We start from the raw sequence: 17,694 nt of genomic DNA on the forward strand, positions 1-17,694 counted from the left end.
CAGTTAATATTCCATTTGTATACACACGTTTTTCCTATCTTTCCCAAATCCCTGCTACATGCCATTTCAAATAATCAATCATATATATATTAACGGCATAATTGCGTTTAGAGTAAACCTACGCGTTAAAAGCACTGCCGATTTAACCGGAGAGACAAAACGGGGAGCATGTACGCGGATCCCGCGAAGTAATATTGAAATTTAAAATCTCATATGTTTGTCTTGCGAAAGTAGAGCGAAGTAGCACTTTCCACCGGGAGTCCGCCGCGTATTTCAATTTCGCAGACAGCGAACGTATCAAATAAATCTCAAATTCTCGCGTTCGAGGACCCTAGAGCAATAGAGTACACTTTTCTTGCTTACCGATGCATATACGCGAGCGTGCGTCGACATGTTGGGAAATCGGGTCGAAAACAATTTGACTATCCCCTCGAACGTGTTTATGACGTCACTTGAAAACGCTTTGAAATTGATGCCTTATATTCTTCGCTATGTCACGTACGGTTATGGAATCCTAATTCGATGTATTTTTTTTGGATTTATGGTCATACGACTCAATCGTGAGATAACTGAAGGCTATGCCGAAGAAAAATGCGTTTAAAAAGTTTAGTCTCAAAAACTTGACCAGCAATCCCATCGCATGATATTCATATAATATTCAACATAAGACTAAATAAAACGCGGAAAACAATTTTTCTGAAATTTTATTTTAAAGTAAATATTTGTGACCTACGAAATGTGATCCACCTGACGCTTGTCGCTTTTTTACATTTTTATGAGTTCAAATTAAGATCGAATACATTAATCAAATCGCATTTTCGTCTTTGATGTCTCACGTTGCTAAATATTGTTCACATCACTCAAGAGAGTATTAAAATACTTTGCAAAAAGAATGAACAGACTTTCTCGGTTTTATGATCACTATAAAAACACGTTTGAACATTGAAATTATCATATTAGCATTAAGAATTTAAGCTAACCACTTCGTATTAGTACGTTCAAAGACTTTTTTGCCGCAGGCAAGAGGATAGATAAATTTGAGGATGGACGATCAGTCGATGAGGGGGGTCGCGGGGAGGAGAGGGAACGAAGGATGATGGAGAGAGTCGCATGGGGCAACGGCATAATCGGCTTACACTATAACAGCCTGACGAGCGCGTGAACGGACGAGCGGATTTGATCCCAAAAGCCCCAATACCTCGAAAGCTTCGATATAACCCTTTTCTCTTCTGCTCGCACGCCGCTCTGCTCGACTTCGCAAACGAATGGAACGGAACACGGGCAAATTTGTTTGAGTCTCACGAACGAGGCTGTCGGCAGCGCGGCGAGCCACGCAACGAGATTCTATGCGCGAGATAATTGATTGAACTATCATTAATACGGTATTATTATACTTTCCACTAGAAACGTCAGGCTTGATATTTCCAAGATGGAAATCATCTCGTCTGTTAAAACGAATTTTATCCTCCTTCCGGGAAAACCTCTTTTTCCGCGACAGCATTCCTACCGATTCAGTGCTATCAGTCAAAGCAAATTTTATGCAAAAGCAAATCACAATGCAACAGACGTCCCACTTTATCTTTTACGCATCACATTTCGAAGCTAAACGATTTCATGAAAGAAACATTTTATGACAATAGACGTATATACTTGACACACGATTCAAGTTCATCAAAATGTAACAGAAAACATTTTTTTATTGAGAATTAACTATCTAATTTTAAAGAGAAAACAACTTTACATAATTTAAAAAACTTTAATGCGCTTCACAAAAAATTATTTTTTGTTTAAAAATTTGATTTTTTAAAATTTCAAAGATAATTAAGATATTTTCTTGCCGGAATTACATTTCTCTTGCAATCAGCAAACTTTAGAATTTTAAAATAGAAGCGTTATAGTTTTTCCTCGCGCACTCATTTACGTTGCAATCTCTCGTTGCTTCGCTGATGTCAGAGACATCCGCTTTGACTTACAACTGTCAACGCGTGGAAAAATAACGCGACAAGATACCTGGAGAGGCAAAAGGGAAGCTGGATATTCTTTCAACATGAGAAAAAAGAGAAGAGAAAGAGAGGAAAAGGCAATAAGTATAAAGAGTAAAATTTTTTCTGATTTAATTAGCGAAATGTACAGAGTACAAAGAACGCCTATATTATAACTTGACGAGGTGAGTCTCCGATTCAAACTCCTATTGTCGACTACGCACGACAACCCTTCCTCGCTTTCTTTTTAACCCTTACCTTACTGTCGATGTAGAGTTGCATTTCGACGTGAGGTCAAAAATAAATTCTGACTGTAGGTACTGTATTCAATGTTTTATACGAGTTAATTAATACTAACCACATCGATCTTTCGAGTTCGCGCGGAGCGCTACATCGAATTGTAATGCGTTATAGCATAACATTTGCAGAATCTTTTATAATATTTTTAAAAATGTATAAATGGAAGGGTAAAAACCAGAGTAGTGTAAGTCAAATTTTTAAAAATATTTTTTCGTGTGCACAGATGCAATTTATATATTGTATAGATTGCATCCATGCACGCGAAAAAAAATTTTTAAAAATTTGACTTACACCACTATGACTTTTACCCCTCCAAATGCACATGAAAATTCCAATATTAATGAAAATACATGAAAATGTGACGTTTTTAAAATACATATAAGTTTTAAATTTTATTTAAAATTGGATAATACAGTTCTGTGCTTATCGCATTTCCTTGTATGCATTGCACAAAGTCATGTTCTTGTAAAATTCATAGATATTATTTGATCGGGATATTGTTAGCAAAAAATTTCTAATCTGTGAGAGTGAACAAGAGTTCGCATTCTCGTCTAGAAGTTCCTGTTCGCATTCTCGTTTACTTTGCTTTTGCTGCTTTCCTGATAAAGCTTATCCAAAGAAGCTCAATGTTGAGGAAACACAGCTATGCAGAAAAGGCCGAAAGGATTCTCAATCATCAAACGCGATCGAGCGAGTGCAAATACGAGAGCGTGGCCTGAAAACAAAGAGCGAACTGCAATAAAAAAAACTTATTAAAGAGGTCTGGGCCGGCGAAGTCCCGGTAAATATTTGACCGGTCTTTAAACCGCCAATCCTCTAAACCATTACGACGAGGCTATAGCCTTCTCCCAGCTACCCTCTTCTCTTAGCATTTTTTCCCCTTTTTTCTCTCCGAGTCTCTTTTATTCCGCTGCTTCTTTATGAGCTCGCATTACGCCTCGTCAAGGCGCAGTTGTATCTTATTTCCTCCTCCGCGTTTATCCTGGGTAATGTCAATTGCGGTTATCATGCAAGGGTAATTATAATTGGAAAAACTCTAGCGTAAAGACGGGTGCGTGTACAGACGCTCAACGAAGATGATTATGCTCGCGCCGTGGAGTTTTTAATAATGAGTTAGTAATGTGCGCGCAAGTAAGAACAATTATTTATTTTTAATCGTTTATAAAAATAAAAAGATAGAGATTTCACCCTTTTTCGTACAAATTCTGTGGAACGCCTGTACATCAGTTCGCCGGTGTATCCGTCTGTCAAGAGTATAGAAATGATATAGAGGATCCGGGACAGAAAATAGTTTCCACAAGTGAAAACTTGAGACGTAAAACACGTGGGAAACAACCACACGCAAGTCTTTCGCGATAAGTACGTTAAATCGAATCGCAGACTAAGCAATTTCGAACTGCGTATAATTTTCATGTTGCGCTTGCATATACGAGACAATAGAAACGTCTACCGTATGCCGTGTTCTCCCCCTTTTTCTCTCAATAGTATCGTTTAACGATCTCATTCCGACCCTCGCGTGACAATCGAAACGCGCATACGATCCTGGAACATTATTTCATCGATGACTTCGAATCTGCATCGGCAGAAAGATATCGCTGTTGTCGAGGGACGCATTGTTTCCGCGGTATCGAAGCACTTATTGTTTCGAGTGGTGTTGTCGTATAAACGCAGGACATTGTTCCTCGTCGTTTATCGAGACCATAGACAGAGGTCGAGGCTCGTTAGTTCTCTCTTTTTGATTCTTCTTTACGGATTCGTAAGATCTTACAAATATGCTCACCCTACAGTAGCTTTATCGTGAGATTTTCATCAAACTTGGAGAATATATTCTTTGTGGGATTCAAAACGACCCTTCGTTTGAAGGAAACTTTTAATTGGATATGTCATCTCTCTCTCTCTCTCTCTCTCTCTCTCTCTCTCTCTCTCTCTCTCTCGACTTCTAACCATTTTACATTAAATGTATTTAAGTAAAACAAGAAGTCAAGTTCTCTTAATTCGTAAAACGATCTGTCATTAAGGTCGAGCTAGGGCTCTAGAACATTTTTGGTTTCGACATTTACAGCCTCTTCGCCGTTCGTTGGTCGATTAAAACTTCTTCCACTTTGATTTCCTCTGGCGTGTACTGGCAATTTTGCACCGGTTCAAAAACCGGTAATGCCCGATCGCGATAGCCAAGTCCGACGGTAGTCCAAGTGGACGTCGCTGTGCAAACTCGCGTTTTCTCATGAAGTACTACTTGACCAAGTCGGGTGCTTCGAGTTTCGCGGAGTAAACTCCGAGCGATTGTGCGCCGATAGTGATACAGAAAGTTCTTTGTCGTTCTCTCTGTCTCTCTGCGCTCTCGCTCGGCGTAATACGGCGGCCGATATATCGTCAGCGACGGAAGGGTTCGCCGTGGGTATCAACCGTGCGAGAGAGGGCGGACGACAAGAGTGGCGTAACTCCAGCGACCCAGACCTGCGGACGGTCTCGAGTGTCTTGTCAATATGTATAGTGTCATCGATGTCTCTCTATCGGACGAATCCCCCGCGCGCGATGCATCCTTATACGTAATACGCACGGGCGCACTCGCACACGGCCAGGGATCTCCAATCTACAGTTTGCAGCAACAAGAGATCTCTATCTACGCGGTTCACGAATCTCTTACACAAAACGAGGCAATGACGCCACGAGTGAAATAAATTATCCGAATGGTATCGATAATCTATTCTATGTTGATTGAATAGATAGATTTGAATAGACTGTCGATTTCATTTGGATAATTTTACTATTTATTTATATAATAATTATTATTTTTATATAATAATATATACATAGTAGTTCTTATTATTATGTATAAAATATAAATTATTATATACTAATGATCTCAATTATCTAATTAGCATATTTTCGACAGAATAGTATATTGTACAACGCTCATATTATCTTATTCTTCTTTATATATATACTTACATTATAGAATCGTGAAATAAGATCGTTAAGAATATCCTATAAAATGCAAGCTTCTGCTTTTTAATTTGATGCTGCTAATATAAGTAAATCCTGTCTGACACTAACGTTCAGAAAGTTTGAGAACCTCTGATGTTGGAGGAAGCGAAGACTATGTAAGCGCATCAAATGAGAATTACCCGTTTGCGCCGTGTCCTCGAATACGGAGGCTATACATATACAGATCGCACTACGGACTACGGACACTCGGGAACCGTCTTAGATTGCGTGCCAATGCTGCTGAATAATTTGCGTCCTTCATCATATGTGGTCGCGTCCAATCGCGGTCCTGCCGGAGCACGACACGATACGCGAGGCGCGAGTAAAGGAAACGTCGGTAATAAAACGCGGTGGTAATTACTTGGCCAGACAATCATTAATCTTCATCGTTGTATCGACCGCGTCGGTAAGTTGCCTCTCCTGCGACGCCCCATCGCTGTTAATGAAACAGCGTGATATATCCAAACCGCGATTTTCCGAGATGTAAGTCTATACGTTTTTTATAAAAAAAATATTTTACATTGCTATATAAAAAGCGAATAAAAATATTTATTGCAAAAAAAACATTTCTTCAATTCAATGTCTTAATTTCTTCATTTCTCCAATTCAATTTCTTCATCTCTTCACGATATCTATTTCATAATTTTTAAGAAAGATTCATCTCCTTAACGATCTAAAGAGATCGTCATTAAGATGTATACGCGGTGCAGCTCGTGCGTATACAGAACTTCTGCTAAATTGGATTAAGACGTTAAACGCGCCAATGGAACAGCCGCGAATGGAACAGGTTCGCTAAACCGAGATCCTCATAATACCGTGCATGAAAGCCTTTAGCTTTTCTCTCCCCTCGGTGAATATCCACCTATTCGAGAATCGTCAGTAGGCTCGCGACGCATTCACGACAGAAATAAATACGGAGCGAAAAGGGCTCGGGCTCCTTTTCACGAAAGGATATAATTGCCAGAAAAATAAACGATCGCAATGTCTGTTTGCTCACATCTTTCTCCATCGCCTTCCCGCGACGGCAGCGAGGCAGAACTCTTCGTACCCCGTGTTTTCTGATCCCCCGCCGCCCCTCCTAGAGTTACCCTCTCGCGTCAGCTACATCCCCCACATTCGGCCCATCCTCGTCCGCTTTTATCTCCTCTTTGGCTACCTCCTGTGCATGCTTCACCTACACACCACCACCGTGTCATCGTCACCGTCCCTTCGATCCCTCGCCGTTCATTTCTCGCATTTCTTTCCCATGCCTGTCGATTCCCAACCACCGTCGCGACTTCGTGGAAAAGCTTATTCGAGTCGTGGGTCAACGAATTCGCAATTACGATCTTTCACGTCGACGTGACTACCTACTCTCACGTCGACTTTGGAATCCTGGCCCCCGTTCCGTCACCGTCGCGTACGTACAACCGCATCTGCTCCCTCGTCTTGCACCGCGATGTAGTTTCTTCGGATTTTCTTAGTAAATTTATCACGAAAGCCGATAAAGCGAGACGTTCAAATGTTGATATTCGTTTAATAATAAAAGATGCAATATACGTAAACGAAAACGATCGATAACGCGACATGAAAGTGGATTTTGCATATTTATTTTCCTTAATCTTCGAAATGAAAGTACAACGTTTGTCACTTTTGCTTTGAAATGCCTACATAATTGATATGCATAGAATTTATGACTCGCAAACTGTAACACGTTTCTACGTTCTGCTAAAATAAATGATGCATTGGCATCAGATTGATTGGCATCGATAGAAATGTGAAATTATATTTTTCATGAATTATTCAATTTTCAAATCACATTCTGAAATCTCCCCCTCTCTCTCTCTCTCCCTCTCTCTAGAAGATAATTTAAAAATATACATATATGTGCAATGACGATACATAAGATATTTTGATCCGGCGATCATGTATCGGCTAAAGCATAGCTTGTTTCCGGAATAAGTGCTTCACACGTTCATCACGTAAACTTTTCATTCGTGCAATCTTTATTCGTACTCTGACACTTCGAAACGTAGCCGGGAAAAATCCCGGTCTCGATCGAATCGCAAATTGGGTTCACGTTTCAGTGACCGATGAGCAGAAAACGTCCTCGCCCGGATATAAATGCGCAAGCGCATATCCACGCACATGCAAGAGATATCGAAATTCGAAGAAGGAAAAAAGCGACGAGCTTGTGCGCCATCATACACACTTATGGTTCTTTAATACGCTCTGAGATACAGCGGCGACAATGCGATGTAAAGACAATGCGTCATATCTCTTCAAAAGCTTCGTCAGCGCCGACTCCCTCTCTTATTTTTGCACATCTTTCATCTGCATCGCGCGTGATGCAAGAGCGTCCGTCCGTTCATAAACGTCGAATATTCACCTCGTGTAAATATTAAACGTCTCCCTTCTTAAAAACAATGGCGTGTATAGCGCGAAAAGCTGCTAAAAAATCGTGGAATTGGTAAAGATTGGAGCACGTAAAGTATTACAAATAAAATACTACGTAGGAGCGTCACGTTATATCGCCAGTAAATATTTTTCCGGTCACGCGTACAGAAAGATGCGATGACTCGACGCCAATGATTCCGCGTTGAGAAGGGTAGCATTAAATGCAACAACCGTATATATGTACGCGCGACGATTCGTGCGTTATTCGAAAAGAATGAACGCGCAAATAAATGTGCGCGAGCACGCGCGCATACAGACGCGCGTGCGGAAACGACGATGTGGAGTGCTGTTCGGCTTTTGCTCTTTGAAAGGCAAGCAAACACGTGGCTACGTGCCCGCCGTCCTTCTTGACAACGTGCAAGAATTTATGCATTCTGGCGCAGTCCGGTATAAAGAGGATGAACGGAGGAAAATTTTTGACTTTGTCCTTCCATTCAAAATTCTCTAATATTAGCTAAAGTAATTAAATTTATTTATTTCAGAGAGATAGAAGACGATGAGAAAAATATAGATTTAGGTAATAAGGATACAGATTAATATTTCATAACATGAACTAGCAAATGTTAGAGTTTACTTGAGACTATATAGTGATATCTGAAGTAATTCAATGAGTTGAAATCGACTCTAATCTTAGAATTTTGCTATCATGTCAAGTATTAAAGAAAATGGAACAAAATAATTCAAAAATAACGATTTTAACTGTGTTTATATATTTAATACAAACAAAATAAATCTTTCTATTTATTTTTACTTACCAGAGTATCTACAGTTAACTATTTCAAAGCATGTTTTTTCCTTTCTGTACGTTTTTGATTGATCTATATGAAAGTTTGAAATTAAAGAACTTCTCTCTCTTTCATCGCTCGTATAGTATAGAAATAGTCAGAAATCAAGAGAAACTTTGCAAATTTTTACGGAATAAAAGTTCTGAAACAGTGATACAAAAGATTATATTTTTAGATGTTATATGCAAAATAACTCTTCCGACTTTATTTCTAAATACTCCATTTCCATTTGACGAAACTCTACTGTTTTGCAGTAATTTAATTTCGACCTCTTTCTCAGTTGCATAGATACATCAGAATCCAAACCACGTCAATCGTATTTTAAACCGCGTTGCCCCTTAGGTCGCGCCGGTCTAAATAATTCATTCCATGAATTATTTCTGTTCCTATTCCCGACTCGCAACGAAAATCAATCTCTTTGATCGCTGTACCCGTCGCGGCACTTTGTCCCGCGCTACGTATCCTTCGATCATCTCCTAATCGTGCAACATTGCTTATTTCAACAGTCCAACCTCCGCAACTTTTCCGCATCTCTCCGTAGATTCGCTTTGTATAAAAACAAAACAAATATACTCGTCTTGTTCAACTAGTACAATGACAACATCAGCGAACATCATATTCTCGGCGAAGCGTTTTGTTTTCCAAATAACCGATGGTCTGTCAACAGGCGTTTATTTTACTTGGATATATCGAGGAAAACCTGCATTATATGTAAACGTAGCTTTCAACGTTCGAGAACGGATTATAGAAGCTCGCGTACGCTGCTTCTTAATCCGGGGATTTCGACTGAAATATTTGGTAGATGCTATCGGGCAGTGATGCGACCGTTCGCTCCAGCGTGCATTTAATCCCGAAGCGAGCATGGTCCCGAATCGATTCGAAATCTAGGTCGAATTCGGCTTAGTGGAATTGATTTCTCCGGTTTCACGGTTGCGAACAATGTATACGTCGTGGGGTTTAGACCGGCTTCGCGAATCAGGTCGTTCCGCGCGCTTCAACGAGACAAAAGATAAAATTCTATCCGCGGCGCTTACCAACCAACAAATCGAATAATCGTTTCAACATCGAGTTTAATCCACGGGCAAATCCAGATCGGAGCTATCGCTTGACCTCAGGCGGCCCCGCCACGCGAAGAAAAGAGAGGAAAATATTGATTTCTAAATAGTTATACGATACAACGTATAACAAGCACTTGGATACAATTTTATTTGTTAAATTGCATACGCTGTAAAACAGCGATAATGTTCTATAGAATACTCCAGTCATAATCGCGTAAAATCATAAAATCAATTCGTATTTTAACGGATCCATCTCATCATTCGTTAATTCAGCGTTGTTGAAATTTTAACCGCCACCTAGTTAAGAGCCACGTGATTTCTCATCGGTGTACTTGATAAAAATTAAGTGGACGAAAGACAATATAAGTTAGTCGAGCTAAATTAATCGCGCTTAACCGCTTCTCATTGACCGCACGACGCGATCGTTAAGAGACCGCCGCGCCGCAACAAAACCGGCGTTACAATGTTAAAATGAGCGAATACGCCTTTCATTTTCAGGGTGCAGCGTGAAATTTGCGCTCGGTCAGCAGGGCCCGGTCTTCATCCTGGAGCCGCCGAGCACCCTAGTCTTTTCAAATACCACGGGCTCCCAATTAGGCTGTTCCGCACACGGCAGCCCGACGCCGCATGTCACGTGGATTACCAGCCCGGATCAGAGATCGGTTACAGCAGTTCCGGGGCTCAGGTAAATCACGTTTCGTAAATCACGTTTCTGAATGTCCAACCGCTTCGACCGATCACGTTCGTGGTCATGGGTCACTTTTGCATAAATTTGTCAAGACACTATTCGTTTAAATAAAACCGTTAGTTTTACTTTACCTATATACTTTTCTCGCGGATCTACGCGTCTCTTTTTCTGGCGGTCCCTTATATGCGAATCAACACAGAGCTCCTTTCATATTATTTCAGGCAACTTCTGGGCAACGGTACGCTATACTTTCCGCCGTTCCTGGCTCAGGATTTCAGAGCCGAGGTTCACAATGCCCGATACAGATGCCGAGCGACCAGCTCCGTCGGGACCGTACTTTCACGCGAGGTCACTCTCCGCGCTGGTAAGTCGTCTTATCCACGTCTTATCCCTTCCGAAAGTGAAAGCATAGTCTTGTAGACTTACGTGGAAACTCATCCGGTCAAAAGATTTCAAAATGTTTTATCATATATACCGGCGGAAATGGCTTGCCGACTCTAAGTGGAAAATGTGGTCGCGCGAATAAGATTCAAACTACCATGCCACGCTACCGTGTGGATCGACAGTCCGCCAATGTCGCCGATACACACGATAACCATTATTTATCGAAGAAACGTCATTCGCCACATACGAGATTCGTTGCAATAACGGACTGGCAGTACCGAACATCCCATTACGTCGGAGTGCTACTGCGAGTGCGGAGCCAACACCTCGCATTTTCAACCGAGAGGCTTCGCGCTATCCAAGTAAATACCGATGGGGAAACGGTTGAAAGCCGTTAAATTGTATCGGAGGAAGTTCGATTCGAGTACGTGGGCGAGTCTTCGCCGTTCCGAAAGACCCGTGGAGAGACAAAACTTTGTCCGGGCGGAGCTACGTGAGCCATCATTTAAATGGCTGATTCTAAGCCGATCATTACTACTGGCGGCGGCCGCGCTGAATTCGCCAGCATCCGCCATACATACTGTACGAATCCAATGGAAAAGAATTCTTCTTTCGTTTTCATTTACTTTTGATCCGAATGACTATCGAGTATACCGGTAATAACACTGTTCAACCAAAAAATGCACAAGAAGGAAGATAATCTCTCGTTTCCCGTAGTTTTTGAACACTGAATACGACCTCGTTTACCAAATTGCTCTGTCACGTTAAAATTTTCAGAAATTTGCGAGTTATAAAAAAGTTATAAAAATTATAAAAAAGGGCTATTTTAGGACACTCTGGCATATTATAACTATGATATGTGACGTGTTGGAGAATTGCATTGCAATCAAATATATGAAATTAGATATGATGTTGACTTTTATTTTTTGAAACTTTCATTTACTCTGTCAATTATATATAGGTAGAAAAATATTTAATGTAGGATCTATCAATATATCATAAAATCGAAGTCACAACACTTTGACGCTATAATTCATATATTAATTATAAAAATATTTTCCTGGAAATAAGATCGCAAAAAAAATATAAAAAAATTAGTGTAACTCGTAACTGATTTTTGCGTAATATTATTTAAATGATATTTACGTTTTTTATAGCAGTCTTTCAAATATTGTTTTGATGATAAAAACAAAAGATAAATCGAATAAATAAAAAATCGCGAAATAATAAATGTATAATATTTACTGACTGCAAAAAAAGCGATGTGCTTATTCGCTTTTTAACCGGTGCATGTAACCTTTTAAATGGGTAAACATTGATCGCTTTCGCGAAGCTCTAAGCTTACGTTGCACTTAGGTTGCTTGCTTTCTCAACGGCTTTTTCGTGACGTGTTTTTAACCCTTCAAGTAAAGGCAAAAGTGTCGTCGATTTTGCAAAAATGACTGCTACTATGTAAACCGCAAGAAAAAAGTTTAACGTAAAAAATTCAAGCCAAATTACTATTTTTAAAACACGTTTTGGATCTGCCTGTCGTCAGTTAAGGCAAAAGAATGAAGTCGTCTCGTGACACACATACGACATTCTTGCGCGAAATATCGATAATCTTATATAAAACCCGGTCAAGAATCCCGCATGTCAAACAATGTGTTTCACCGAGTATTTCAATATACTTTGCGCTCGTTTGTAACAAAACTGGCACCCTTGTCGCATATCACGGTGCATACAAATTCGAAGAAATTGCGAGAATCCAAATACTCTTTGACGCCGGTCCAAAGACGGCTGTCTCTCCTTTCAAAGCCGCTTCACGTGAAGCGACATGGAATGCGCGCTCCAGCCGTCGGAAAACTTTCGTCGGAAAGTTTATCAGGATGATTCGTCTAAAACGGGAAGAAAAATTCGCTTCGCCGCTAGTGGTTTCGGAAACTTTCCCCAAAGTCACTGGACGATGAAAGAACGTCCCAATCGATACCTCTTTGCCGCGCTGTCCTTGTCCCGCGCGAACCGTCCGCCGATATATAAAGCTTCTATCTACTCCCACCAACGAACGCTTTCGTTAAAAGTTCACAGTCCGCCCCGGAGTATAGGCATAAATAATCAAGTCATTCTGCTCGTGCTTTTCGCGAAAACAAGCTTAATATGGTTCCAAAATGATATATGAAGGTCTGCTTTCAAGCATAAATCGGAATTGTTTTTCCAATGAATCTCGTTTCTTCGAGAATAACAAAAATTAATAAATTCAAAATTATTTTACCGCTGATACAACTTCTCTCTTTTTTTTTTCATTAATATCAAAAGGTGAAGAAGAAAAAACTCTTCCTAACTATGAACACTATATAATTATCAATTTTTCCGATGTGAGTAAAAAATGAAGTTTAACTAAATATTTAAATCAAATGTAATATACTGACGAATTAATATATGACGAGTTTATTGTATCAGAAAAATCTGAAATGGTAATAGCAAGTGTGTATGACGATAGCGCGCCATGATTTAGCATAATAATAGTTAGAAGATAGAGCAGTTAGAAATTAATAAACTATTCGCATGTAATCGTACGACGCGCATTCATTAACGCAACATGCAAGTTATCTAACAAAGATCCCCGGAGAACTTCTCGTTTCACTTTATTTCCTTCTATACGCGAGAACATCGGCCAAAAGGATCTTCTAGCGGTGCTTCTTCCGAAACGAGCGAGCCAAAAAGAAACGGTTCACTTATCTAAAATGACATCGGCCGTCCCCACGTGCTCGCCAAAGAACTTATTCTGCAAGGGAGGGAGATAGAGTCATTGTCGAAATTCCCTTTTGTAAGGATTGCGTTTCCCGACGAGCTTGAGAATTCGGTATCAACATGTCCAGTCTTCGTTCTCTTCGGGCGAGAAGAACACTCCCGAAGGATCGAATAGAGAACACAGCGATGTGGGAATATTCATTATCCTACGTTATACCGTCAGCGGTCCCGGTAGTACGGAGAATAATGTCTGAAAGAGCTGTCGCGTTTTAAAAATTTAAAAGGGGGTGTATCGCGTTGGTTTAACCTTTAGCGGGGGAGAATAATCGTCGCTCGCCAAGAGCTGCTCCCGTTTAATCTTAATTTTTTTTCAAATGATTTCATTACGGAAGGCGTACGAGAACCGTACGTAACGGTCGTGGAATCTTATATTTCACATGCTTTCCCGCGCGATTTTCCCGTAGCGAAAAATAGCTCGAGGGGTATTTAACGTCGGCAAAATAAAGTATCTCGACGAATTTAACCATGGAAACATGAATAAATAATCGTTCCATATTATTATTCATGCGATAAATGCAAATTGGCACTTAATTAAAAACTAAAAGGTTATATTAAATTATAAATTCGTTTCATTGATTAAAAATATATATTTAAATTGGAGAGAAATGTTAGTATGAACGTGCCGCGAAGCGCGATGGGCGTTGCGCACGTGCATGCGTGCATAAGGAATTAAACAATCGCGCGCGCACTGCATCGTATCGTACATTCTAATCCCTTGAACATTGTAGGTATACTGGATATTTATTCGGCCGTGTTACGCGACGAAACCGTATTTCTCCATACACGTGCCGAGTATGGATGTTATAGGAAAGAATTATTGCCCACCGCACGGTGAGAGATCACCCGTTTCCGCAGACGGACGATTCTCTAGCGTACCGCTCTTATTCTTCTTTATTTTCTTCATTTTATCAACGGGAAAGTGCGCGACTAGAAAAAGAACGTAACCACATTAACAACCCGCCACTAGTTCTCGAGAAATGGTCTTGGGCATTGCAGAAAAAGGTCCACCCTTTCGGACGACAAATGCTTGTATATGTGTAATTCCAGCAAAACGGTCGACGGTTTTAATCACGCACAAAGCACGTTTTACGTTCCTAAGAGGAATGTACACAAGAAATATCTCGCGGCACGACGATAAGATACGAAACTTATCAAAATACGCGCGCGGGACTTTAAATTAAGGTAATTAAACAATTATCTTAATCGATCAGCTTAATTGCAATGGCCAATGCAATTTCCAGCGAAACAAAGAATTTAGATAAGTTTATTCGTTTTTATAGTCTTCTCTATCTATTCGACTATCTAATGTGTATTTACGTCGTTTTCTAACCGGTCCTTGGCTGGTTGCGATATAAGTGGCAATATATCTGTCCCGTCCCGGCGTAAAATCCATCCTCGGAAAATTCGATTTAAAAAATCTACCGTCTCTTCAGAGAGAACCCTGTACAAGCACAAGGGTTTAGCAAAACACGCTCGTTGCGGCGATGCATCGATACGCCACGGTGTGCACGGCACATTTTCACGCCGCATCAGCGCGTAATGGGCGGTAAGCGCGCAGAGCGCGCGGTATCGGAGATCCGGTGTGAGCGATCTCACACAAGGGAGACGAGGGAAGGGATCGAGGGAGGGGGGAAGGACGAATCCGTCCGTGAAGAGTGGAGGAAAGTTAATTTCAACGATTTCTAGGAATTCGTGGAAATATCGTTGCCCGCCTGGCTGGAGATCCGCGCATATTGGCTTTATTTGCACATTTCATTTCACCCCGTTCTATCTCTCTCTATCTCTCTCTCTCTCTCTATCTCTCTCTCCCTTTCGCTCGCTCGTTTACTCGTGCCCCCCTGCGCTATTTCTCTCGTATCCTCTCACTGGCGCATCTCAATTTTACCGTCACGTATACCATGTCCCCTTCCCGCATACCTGCGGTCCCGTCCTACCCTTTCCTCCATCTTCCGATTCACACAAACCGAGGGGTCTAACCAAAAGGAGGGGAAGGTAGGGCGCCTGGCGTTGGGACACCATCCGAGAAGCCCCCAATTTCCGACGCCCCGGACGGCGAGAAGGGTGGAACGACACGACCCGTCTCGTCACTAGGCGAACGGCAGTTCCTCCGATTCACAACCTCTCTATGGCTTTTCTCGTTTCGCGTCTTCTTCCCGGTGCACATTCCTTGGCTCCGTTCGCCGAGCTTTTTAAGCTCTCCCTTCACCTTCCCCTCCGTCCTGCTGCCTCGCTCCCTCTATACCTACTTCGCGAGCTTTCGAGGAAATCGCGCGCGTTACTTCGACACGAATGTTTACGAACGAATCCAGGGGGTGTCTCGACGGCACTTGAAAAACGTGAATTTTTCAGCAACCTTAGCGGCACGTAGATCTTGGGAATTGGTCACGTGTTTGGGCCGATGCGGCCCAAAAGTATTTTTCATGATAACTGAATAATATAATGTAAGACATATTCATTTTTTGTAAACGTATCATAATGTAGAGTGTATTGAGCATGCGGCGGTATTAAAAGTGGCGGTCATGCATGTGTCTTTTAAATTGAAAGATATACACTAATAGAATAACGAGGGCGATGGAGACGTAATAATGCGTTTTGAGTTACCGTACTCACTTAAGCGATTACACGGTTAATATAACTAAAGATGCAAATGCAGGAAATTAATCGCACACTTTGTGCCAACATTCATTATAGCCAAGCGTATGTGAATAGAATACGTGTGTACACGCGCGAGCAGGTGTGTCTCCGGAGAATGGAATATGCGACCTGAGCGCTGTTCCCAGCATCACTGTTATACATATTGATGTATGAGTGTGTACTTAGATTGAGGGTGATTAGATTTGGAGAGAGAGCTCGTCTCGTACCTCAGCATCTTGTGTCTTAACCGCAAATGAAGTTCGCAATTGTATCGAATAAGATACGTAAGACAATTTGATTGATCGCGGAAGACAAATTGATTGGATGTTACATATAGCGGTCAAAAATTCTTCCGTCTATCACCGTCGAAAAACGAACTTAATAAAATGTTTTCTTATATACACGTATATAGGAATATAAAATATTTTTCATACATTTTTGATATATCACCTCTTGCTAATACAGGCGATTCATTCCGGTGCTTGAAATTTTACGCTCGTAAATTAACGTGTAACGGAATAAGAGGAGTGAATCGCATTACAACGCAGCCATTGTCCATGGACTTGAAATAAGTTTGATCGTTCATTATGCATGCTTCTGCTTCCCTATGTCTTATTTTCCACTTTCTGCCTCTCTGTGGTAACTTCTTAATAATCATCCATCTTCCGCTTTCAACGCTATGTCACTTCGGGCCGCTTTAGTTTTCCTACCCTTTTTCTCCGACTTTCTGTCATATACGAATATAACAGAATTTTATTACAGAGAGAATATCTCGCATCAAATGTAATTGATATGACTCGCAGATCCTCTTCAATCAATGTTAAATCAATTTTCCTTATCGAAAACTGACGGTAATGGTACAATATTCCTAATTTTCAGATTATTGAGCTATATCTCAATAATTAAATTTAAAAAACTATACGGTTTTGCATTTCATTTAAAATTATGAGGAATAAACTGTTATATCTATTAGCAGCTCGAAAGCTTAGTTTCAAAAAGATTTGATAGAGGAATATCAAGATTAAATCGCACTTTTTTTCTTATAAATTGACTAATTGTTTAGAAATTTTGAGAGATGTTTCGCATACATGTAAATTTCTTGTAGTAATTAATTCTATTAAATTAAATGTATTGTTTGAACAATTTCATGTGTTACTTACATTGCAGTATTGACGGTACCCGGATACGACGTCAGGGTAAACAGACAACCCGTCATGGAAGGATGCAACGCAGTGTTGTCTTGTACAGCTCGGGAAGATGTTAAGGAACATCTCACTGTAACCTCCTGGTTTCGTGACGATGCCATTCTCTTACCTGGAAACACAGACACCGGTGAGTAACCGCGCGTCTCGAGATATTTGCTATTTTACTTGATCTAATAAGGCGTAGCGCGCGTTGACGCTAAACTTTCTCGAGATTAGCTCTTATGTTCAAGTATCGACAACGCACTCGGAATACCATGCGTATCACGTGTCCGTCGTTAATTTTTCGCTTTGAACATATTGTCGAGAAAAACAAATTCGAATTAACTAATTCAACGCCGAGCCATTAGTTTTTTATCGATATGCACAGAGATGCGAGTGGATGTGAGGTTTGCGTGTCGAAATTAGTTTACGAACGTAAACGTGTCAATGCGTTCGCCGTGGTTT

General features: G+C 40.7%; 1 protein-coding gene across 7 annotated transcripts in view; it reads left to right on the plus strand.

Moving 5' to 3' along the window:
* Positions 1–17,694, plus strand: part of Dscam3 (Down syndrome cell adhesion molecule 3) — a 99,577-nt gene that overhangs the window by 64,225 nt on the left and 17,658 nt on the right. For all 7 annotated transcript variants that reach the window (XR_013257750.1, XM_077411492.1, XM_077411487.1 and 4 more), the window contains exons 3-5: positions 10,048–10,234; positions 10,459–10,601; positions 17,213–17,377. Coding sequence is in view for 6 of the 7 variants with exons in the window: in XM_077411492.1 (XP_077267618.1) it covers positions 10,048–10,234; positions 10,459–10,601; positions 17,213–17,377 (495 nt within the window). In the remaining variant the exon portion in view is untranslated. The remainder of the gene's footprint in view (positions 1–10,047; positions 10,235–10,458; positions 10,602–17,212; positions 17,378–17,694) is intronic.

Source organism: Temnothorax americanus, unplaced genomic scaffold (assembly GCF_048541705.1).
Source record: "Temnothorax americanus isolate GAGA-0224 unplaced genomic scaffold, ASM4854170v1 Scaffold3, whole genome shotgun sequence".
Lineage (NCBI taxonomy): Eukaryota > Metazoa > Arthropoda > Insecta > Hymenoptera > Formicidae > Temnothorax > Temnothorax americanus.